Source organism: Centruroides sculpturatus, unplaced genomic scaffold, assembly GCF_000671375.1.
Source record: "Centruroides sculpturatus isolate CEXI.00-Female unplaced genomic scaffold, Cexi_2.0 scaffold1076, whole genome shotgun sequence".
NCBI lineage: Eukaryota > Metazoa > Arthropoda > Arachnida > Scorpiones > Buthidae > Centruroides > Centruroides sculpturatus.
This window is the reverse complement of record NW_019386729.1, coordinates 121153-130785: the sequence shown is the minus strand read 5'-3', so window position 1 is coordinate 130785 and position 9633 is coordinate 121153. Positions and strand designations below refer to the sequence as shown.

The window sequence follows — 9633 nt, the reverse complement described above, 5'->3', positions numbered from 1 at the left end:
AATTTCTTAGAAAAAGGACACTTCTTTATAAATAATATATATTATAAAATAATTATAATTATTATAAATTTCGAATATATAATAAAATTAATCCATTTCTCTTATTTAATATAAAAGTTATAATTTATAAAAGTAATACAAACTGTGCTTGCAGAAGTCCTTATTATTTCCTCGTAAGATGGTGGTCTGTCTATTTCCTCATGAACTGTTTCTATTGTATAACAGGTAGTATCATAAGATTCAAAATCTTCGAGTTGAGAAGTTGGCCGATTTTCAGTTCTCATTCGTATATCAAGTAATCTCCTACATTAGATGTGATATAAAATATAATTTAAAATAAAATTTTATATAACTTATGAAAATGGAATCTTACTTTTTAATTGAATATATTAAAAGTATTATGAAGATTCCAGCGATTAGCACAGAAACGACGCATACTATAATCAATATGTTTGTGATTTGTGTAGATTTTCTGCTTTTCGGAAAAACTATAAAAGAATAAAACTGATTATATCACCATGCCAACATATCACCATTCATTAAAACAAGAAATAACTAAACCGTTTTTATTATCAACACAAGCACTTCCGATATTTTTATCAATGTCATCTTCAGGCGAAGAACATAACTTCGGAATATTAAAATTTTAAAAAAGAGAAACATTAAATATTCGAAAGTGAAATACGTAGTTTCGAATATAACGTTAAATATTTTTTTAAAAAATCAAATTGTTTTAAAATTAAATTTAAACCAACATAGTCACGAGAACAACATGGGCATAGATATAAATTAGTATGAAATAACAATAAAATTACATAAAATAATAAGATAAACGTTTACATGCCGTTACTAAATTTAGGATTAATGCAAATAGGTAATACCATGACAATATAAATGTTAAACGCCGAAACTTTTAAAAAGTGATACCCAAATTCTTGGAAGATCCAATGTCGATTTATTACATGGTTCCATTCTTTCAATAAATAACGCCTCCCAGATAAAAGTAACTTTGTTGTCAATTATTGCATTAGCAGCGAAGTCTTATTCCATTTTAGCACACAATTCCTTTCCATCATAGTCATAGTAGTATTGTTGTTACAGATATCGTTCTGGTATTCAGTAAGACGGATTTGTAATTTTCTTGTCGTGGCCCCGATGTAAAAAATATTTTGCATCGCTGTCTGGCGGTTTTAATGAAACCAAATAAACTCCCGATTTTTCTAGTGTGGAAAATACATCTCTGTCGTTGCAGAGGAGCCTGCGAGAGGTTATTCGCGGTTTAATGGGAAGAATAAGCCCATATTTCTTTAAAATTTTGGTGATGCGTAATGAAATGGGCGCTAGATTTGAAATGGAAGGCGTTATAAACGTAAGCTTCTCACTTTGTGCAATCAATGTGGGCGTCGGTAGTGTCGGATGTGGGCGGGAAATGCGACCTATGTACCCGATTATTGATATGTTTAAACTTTGCATGCGTATATCCCGCTTTGCGGGTTTCTGTTGCTATAATGTGTAACTCCTTGCGTATTAAGTAGTGAGAGAATGGAAGTAGATAAGCTCCTCGAATAAGTGCAGCAATGTCATTGTTTATATACCCTGGTGGTTGGAAGGATGTGGTGGGTATAAACTACGTTATGTAAGAGTATAAAATAAATTTATGATGTACACCATAGCTAATGTCTGTAGGAGTTCCATAAATTAGTAAATCCAAAAACCTAATCTTATTACCTTTTTCACTTTCTATAGTAAAATGAATAGAAGAGTGTACCGACGACAAAAGCTGTACAGACTGTGATAATTCGTCAGTGGTTCTATCCCATGCTAAAAGAACATTATTGCCTGATGTATAAGAGCGGGGTCACGAGAGGAACTGAGAAAATATTAAACTCGACATTTCTCATAATTAGCTCCGTTAAAAACTCTATTAAAAACTAAAAATATCGTTAACAGTTACATTTAACAATATAACAGTTAACGAAATATGATTTATAGCCTACTAGAGCTGAATAAGTAATCAAGCTTTGACATTACAGTAAACGTAAGGCAGTGGCGTAGCGTAGTGGGCGGCACATTTTAGGGGGCGGCAAAATTTCACAATAAATAATAATAATATCTTGTAAAAATTTGAACCATTTCATTTCATATTTTCGTCGCACCTACGATCGGACCGATTGAAATGAGCCCGGGATAGCGTTACCAACCGGACAGTCCGGGAATTGACTCACCGTCCGGGTGAACTATTAATTTTACCCGGAACATCGTGTGCAACCTGTCGACATTTTTTTTTTTTTTGCTCGTGCGATTCATTCATATTCATATACACCTCCAATATCCAATAGAGCTAAGTCATCTAGGTTACTTACGTTCCTCCTACTCTAGTCGCTAACTGTAACTGATTTGGAACCGGCATGCACTGCACATTATTCTTCGCATTGCAAAATGACATACGCATGCGTCAGGAACTTCTGTTCGAACAAACTTCACCTGCCGTCCGGGTCAGCGATTTTAAAAAGGTGGCAACACTAGCACGGAATTTTTCATTACTTATTATGTGACGAAACTGAATTTTAGTCTTTTAAATTGAGATACCTAAATAAGGGGACGGTGAAATTTTCCTTTGCCCCGGGCGGCTGCCACCCACGCTACGCCACTGACGTAAGGAATCAAAATTAAGAAGGATCAGGAGAAAGATTAGTATAATTCTATGTATTATATACAATAGGAACCTGGTTAACTCTAACCGGGATAACTCGAAGGCATTTTCTTTCTTTATTCGTCCAGTATAGCGATTTACACGTTAAATGAAAGTGGTTAACTCGAATTCGTCGAACTGTTTAATTCGAATGGGGTTTTGATACAGTACAATATTGTCATAAACTCGCCAGAATTTAACTTTAATTTTCCGTTAAATAAAATAATTAGCGTTCATCTATCAAATAAACTAATCAAAAACTTTCTTTAACGTTGCTGCGAAAGTTAAACAACTCGTTTCTGGATTTTTTCTTTTTTGGAAACTTAAAGCTCCAAACGACGTTTCAAGCAGGCGATCTATTATAGAATACAGCACATAAATTGTTGATCTTCTTTACTCTGCTGTGACGATTCATCCAGATCAGCTACATCATTCGCAGATTCAAACTGCGTTGTGTTTCGCAGCAAGGCACTGTACATGATTCTTCTAAGGAGTCCCCTTCCAAGTTGAATTTAGAGTTTTCTAATCACATACACTGTCTTTTAAGTAGATTCACACTTTAGATGAAAACTTTTAAGTGTTTTATAATAGTAAAAATACAAAAATCACTAATTAATGTTCTTTTGAATAAGCACAGGAAGCTAAAAGTCACTTATTACAGAACGCCTGTACGCACACAAAACACTCCAGTATGACAGGAACACGTCTCTGCAAGCTAGTCCTGTCGACGATTCTACTAAAGGAGCCCTGAGGTCAGAAGCGTATCTACATAGGGATTATTGAACTTAAGCCCTGAGCCCCCAAGTGTCAAGGGCCCACAAAAATTGAATTATCATCATAAATTTTTAATACTTTTTCATTAACAATGAGCATTTAACATATATAAAAAGTAGCTAATATTAATAATATAATAATAATGCTAATTTATAGTATTATTTGAATTAACAAAAAATGGGGCCCCATTGGATTTCGAATAGTCCTAGGCCCCAAAAAACCTAGATCAGCCCCTGCCTGAGGTGTATTCAGGTTGGCTCATGGAAGAGTTCAACTCAGAGTAAAGAAGGGTAGACAGGATGAGGAAAATACACATGCCGTATTTTTCAAGTGAAAGGTTTCAAATACAAATGTATTAAAAATAATATTTATACGGCTCTTCAAGGAATTTACGGGAATAGCCTAGTCTCCTTAGTCCATTCTCGGCACGCTACTGTTGCCGATGATTTCTCAGACTAGCTAACGTAAATAAAGAAATGAATTTTTGATAAATTAATTAAATACAGTAGAGCGTCGTTTATCCGAATTAATTGGGGACGGATAACTTATTTTTCGAATAACCAATTATGTACGAAAAAATATATTACCGTATTTTGACGAGTGTAAGTCGCTGTCGAGTATAAGACGCACCCCTATTTTGAGACAGAAAATTTAGAAAAAACTTTTTTAATGGGAGATTGCATTTTATTCGTTTTTTTTATTCAAGAATGTGACGGATGCATTTTATTCATTTTTTTTTTATTAAAAAGATGCATTTTATTTGTTTTTTATTCAAGAATATGACGGATGGGTGAATCGTCACCTTTATTAAACTGAAATAATCGTCATTTCTTAATGTAAACTCAGAGGTCACGCAATGACAGTCGACAGAACATGGCGACGATGACTCGTGTGTCGCTATTCTGATAATCTAGGTACAGTACTCTAGCCATTCGGTTGAGGGACCATGTGCTTAACGGATCACTGCACAGGTTGGTCCCTAGAGTGGACCACTACTGTAAATAATTTCACTGTAAAAATGGTTACCTGTCGAGTATAAGACGCACCATGATTTTGAGCCCCAAAAAGTAGTAAAAAAAGTGCGACTTATACTCGTCAAAATACGGTAATTTATCCCGTGTTGAAATTTTTCTCCGTTGCGTGTCGCTTTGCGTTGAATTTTCGTCGATGTTAAGCCTAACGAAGACTATTGTATCGTTAAAAATTATTTTTTTATTTTGTACAAACAAAATAAATATATTGAAAAATATAAAAACAATAAAAAAATTATACTTCAGAAGTTAATTTAGTATCAAAAACGTAAAATATTTGAGTAGCCAAAGACATAGCCAAAGATTACAGCGCCACAGCACTGGCGAAAATTTAAATTCGTCGACTGGAATTCCTTCGGATAACCGACGTTTCGGATAACCGACCTTCGGATAAACGACGCTCTACTGTAAATCAATTACAGTATATTTTGATTCTATGTAAACAGTTTAACTTTTTCAGCAAAATTTTAAAAATATAACATTCGTAAAGAGTGTTTTTGTGATAAAAAATAAAAAAAACGGATTTATTCTAGGGCGAAATATCTCAATTAAAAAAAATCCTTACTAAACACTTAGGAATGAACGGATCAACAATTCCGAAAAGCATTTCTTATTTCGAGTTAACCAGGTTCCACTGTACTTTTAATGAAGTCTGAATCAATGTTCTACGATGCAATTTCTTTAAAGTGCTTCAAATACTGTGTTAACAATAGGCCTATATGTTGTTACTTCGATTTTATTATAAATTTTTCATCAGGATGGTAAAAAAATACTCTGTTTGTTACAGAATACGATATTAGTTTATAAGAGCATCGATAATGTTTCTATCGCATTAATTTCAAATAATTATTTACAATAATGGCTGAATATAAAATTAATTATTAACCAAGAAAATAATGCAATGTTTATATGTAGTTATATTATTTTAATGGTAATTTATTAATAGAATTATTGATCTAGTATAAATATAGGCCTACATAACTGTTAAAAGTTAGTTCATATATATATATACATATATTTAAAACATATTTCGGTTAACTGACTTTTAGTCAACCTGTAGCTATATTCATAATAAATATTTAAAGTTTATTCCTTAACTTTAAAAGTTAGTAAATATATTTAGTATAATTATAAATACTATTTACACATTTGAAAACTGAAAATATTTAGACTTTATTACTATTTTTATTATTTGAAAAAAATTATCAGTATGACAAAATCGAGTTTTTTCTTTTTTTTATAAAAACAACAAATATTTAATTTCTGTCGTGGATTATAAAGTTTTATCTTTTGTCCAGACAAAACTTGTTTAATGATAATATATTTATGTCTTTATTAGAATTAAGTTATATTAAAATACTCCAAAATATTTAAGAAAAAACTTCAAACATAACCGTATTATAAATCGTAAAAATGGGTAGAATCACCGTAACGTATTCATATATTCGTATTTTTAGAGGTACCAATTTTTTGGGATTTCTGGCCCGAAAAATTGATATCCTGATTATAGAAACATCGAAATTTTGTACCAGAAAAGAAAAATTCTAAAACAAGATCCATTTACTTTAGAAATTTTGACATCTTTTAGTTATGTAATCAACAATATTAAATTTTACTCCTTTGTCAAATCAGTGAAATAATACTTTTTTGCATAACTTTTGCTGAAAGAACAAAATTTTCTTATTTGTAGTTTAATGAATGGATTTAAGATTACATAAAATTTTATTTCAGTATGAGGCGGTCTTTTATATGGTTCTGTTACGTTCGTTTTATTTTCATGATTCTTCTTAAACAGTTAAAATTGTTTACATATAAATATAGATAATTATACAATTATATAACAGAAACTATAAAGATAAGGAAAAAACATTATAAATTAAGCCCGGATATTGTTGCAGTAAAAATAAGCAAAAATTGCATTTTTAATTTCCTAATTAGTACTTGTATTTAAAACTAACTGTAAAATGCAAATTGATTTATTAAAATTAATTTGTCAATCTGTTGGAGGTTGGAAAACTTGCTGAAGAAATAAAATATAGACGTCAACAATTACTTTTTAAGTACATACGTTAAATTTTAACAACATACATTTCTAATTTTTGGGGGTTAAAAATATATCATTTATCTAATAACATTCTTTTACAATGAAAAAAATGATTTCTGTACGTGTACTGTACAAAGAGGGACGTACTTAAAAGTCTAATAGCAACTGGCCCAACATCTACTTGAATGTCTGTAGCCCAACTCAAAATTTTGCCATAATTTCGTACAGTACCTTCAGACACACTGCATTTTTTATAACAAACATTATTTTTTTAATTTCTGATAAAATTCAACTCACTCAGTCTGTGTAACTACTACTAGTTTCTGTTTTACTGTAAAAATTATCTTCAGCAAAGGAAGTATAGTTTTTATTCATACACGATGTTTACGCATGAAAATGGATCCAGCTTCTAATCAAAATTGCAATTCTTGTGACTTAGAGAGAGGAAAAAAACTCAGAGAAAATTCCTGCACCATCAGGTGCTCAACAGATGCAGAAAGGAAACTGAATAGACTAGATATACTACACAGTATGTTAGTTCTTTATTGCGCATTAAATCTGCAAAGATTGGCTTTACATTTTGTATGCTTGCAACATCTTCATGGATCTCTTCTAGTAATTATTCCTTCGATACTTCTAACCTCGTCCCAGAAAGATATGAGCAGATTTTTTGAAACTAAGTAGTAGAACAAATTTATCGTCTGTTAAAGGACAAAAAGGGAGATTCTGGCACTGTGGTGGTGTTGTATATCACTGTGTATTGATTGAAACAAAAGAGTCAGAGTTATTCATGTTGAGAGTATTCTTCAATACAAACTATTTGGGCATGCTGTTGGATGCAGGGAGTGGGTGAGCTCTTATAAAGCAGTGCGTAGTAAATTCGAAGGACATCTTTTCTTCTATATTTTTCATAAAGGAAATATTTTTTCTGGAAATTATTATATTATCATATAATATTCGAACACATTAATGGAACCGTCTCCTCCAATGAAATTGCGAGCTTGATATGCTTAAAAAATCATAAATTTTAAACTAAATCTTCTTTGAATATTAAGTTAAGATTCGATTGAGAGAAGACGTTCGATTTTCTGTCTATTAGTATATAATGATATTTACTATGTATGGTTTCTCTTGTATAATTAGGAATATAATAAATATTTATATATTTAAAATAATGTTGTTAACCATTTAAGAAGAATGATCATAAATAAAGTAACAACTTTGTATCAGAAATAGAATTCTTAATACAAAATAATTTGGACAAAGAATATTGAAGAACAGCTGAGACAGGTAACAAATATGATTGCTTCCGCTTAGTAATCGATGGCACCTACAATTACTAATATAGAAAAACATGTAGTCAATTAAGGTGGTAGGAGAAAAATTTAACGGAACATATGAAAAAATCGCTCAGATGGATAAAAAATCATCGCTAGTATTGAAGAGAAGGTTAGAACGTCTGCAAATAAGAAAATTTATTATACAGAAGGTAATTTGCTAATTATGTCTAACTTTTTCGCTTAGTTTCTTTCACGAAACATCCGTTGATGAATTGACTTTGTCTGCTCAATGTGGTTGGCTCACAGCTCGACATCGGCGTTTCCACGATTCCAAGACCTTCTTGCAAGTTTCCACCTATACTGTTTAATTACTTTCCAAAGATCATCATTTTAATGTAGCCTTATGAAGAAAGAGACATTGCTTCAGGAAGCCAAATCCAAAGAAATGTATGCGTCTGATGTCAGGTGNATGTAAGTTTGTATGCAGCAGGTAATCTCCGAAACTACTCATCCGATTTCAAATATTTTTTCACCAATATTTAGAATGGAACTTCAGGGTGGACATAGGCTGTATATTATTCCGTTAAACATTCATGTAAATTAAATTATATCATCTAGGGTTAAGGCTGTTATGTCCAACAGATGGTGCTACGAGTACGACGCCCTAAGTTTGCTTTTCTGTGAGGCATTATGCTTTTCTGTGAAAATAAACTAAAGCAGATCATCCTCTATCTATCTATATAAATAAAGATGTAATGTTCGTTTGTTCCTACCGATTCCTTTGAAATTTTCACACAACGCTGCATTCGAATACGCACGTGTTTCTATATACTATACATGTCGAAATCCCCCCCGGGAGATGGACGGGATTAAGGCTTACCGTACAGAACTCTGCTTCTATTTATACTATTTTAGATGCGGGTTTTTGCGTTTTTCATTGCGTTTTAATAGGGCACGTCAAGAGAATGTACACTAACAAGAAATTTTTCAAAAAATTCCCCCCATGGGGGAAGTGTTATAAATTCATAGATACATTTTCAGCCACAACAACGCGTGGCGGGGTCTGCTAGTAATTATAATTTTGGACCTAAGGTTTTTAGGGTTTCATAAAAATTTTTTTTTCTTTTTTTATTAAAATCTTTCTATAAAATCATGCCAAAATATTACGTAAGATAGGGAAGGGAAGGGGAGGGGAGAATCAAAGAAAATATTACGATTTCTTACACAGGAATGAATGGGGGTTTAGAATGGCCGAAATCGCCCTTATGTAATTTATGGACGGCCCCTAACACTGTATACTGTAAGATATACATCCACACAATCACAATTTTGTAAAGATATTTTTACATTTCTCGGCTCGTGATGTATAAAAACGTTGAAATGAAAAATAAATACAGTAATACCCCGAATTTACGCGATAGGTGGGACCGAGCGATAACCGCGTAAGTCGAATTCGCGTAAGTCGGGGTATAATTTCACAATTTGTGTAAAATCCAAATCGGATGTAAGCTAATAAATGTTGTCGTTAATCTTATCTCGTCTTTTGATTCGTTCACGGTTACAAGAAATTACCACACAGAGTCTCTAAAGTCTGCGTAGATATAACAAACACAGAAATAAATAACAGAAAATAAATTGTAGCTATGTGTGGATTCCGCGCGACACGTCCGAACATGTAAGCTGAACAATAGTGTGGGGGGAGTAATCGAGAGTTGCGTGGCGCTCAAACAAAAGAAGAATCGACGAGATTTGAATATCACGTAACTCCGGGTTCGTGTAAGTCAGGGTAGCGTAAGTCGAGGTATTACTGTA

General features: G+C 32.4%; 1 protein-coding gene across 2 annotated transcripts in view; it reads right to left on the bottom strand.

The window, feature by feature from the left end:
* LOC111615675 overlaps positions 1 to 9633 on the bottom strand; it is an 18805-nt gene that overhangs the window by 834 nt on the left and 8338 nt on the right. The window contains exons 1-3 of one of the 2 annotated variants that reach the window (XR_002755123.1): positions 562 to 703; positions 374 to 488; positions 144 to 303 (exon numbers count right to left, since the gene is read on the bottom strand). Coding sequence is in view for 1 of the 2 variants with exons in the window: in XM_023357106.1 (XP_023212874.1) it covers positions 144 to 303; positions 374 to 488 (275 nt within the window). In the remaining variant the exon portion in view is untranslated. Of the gene's footprint in view, positions 1 to 143; positions 304 to 373; positions 489 to 561; positions 704 to 9633 lie in introns of those variants that run through there. The other variant, XM_023357106.1, reaches the window with a different exon arrangement.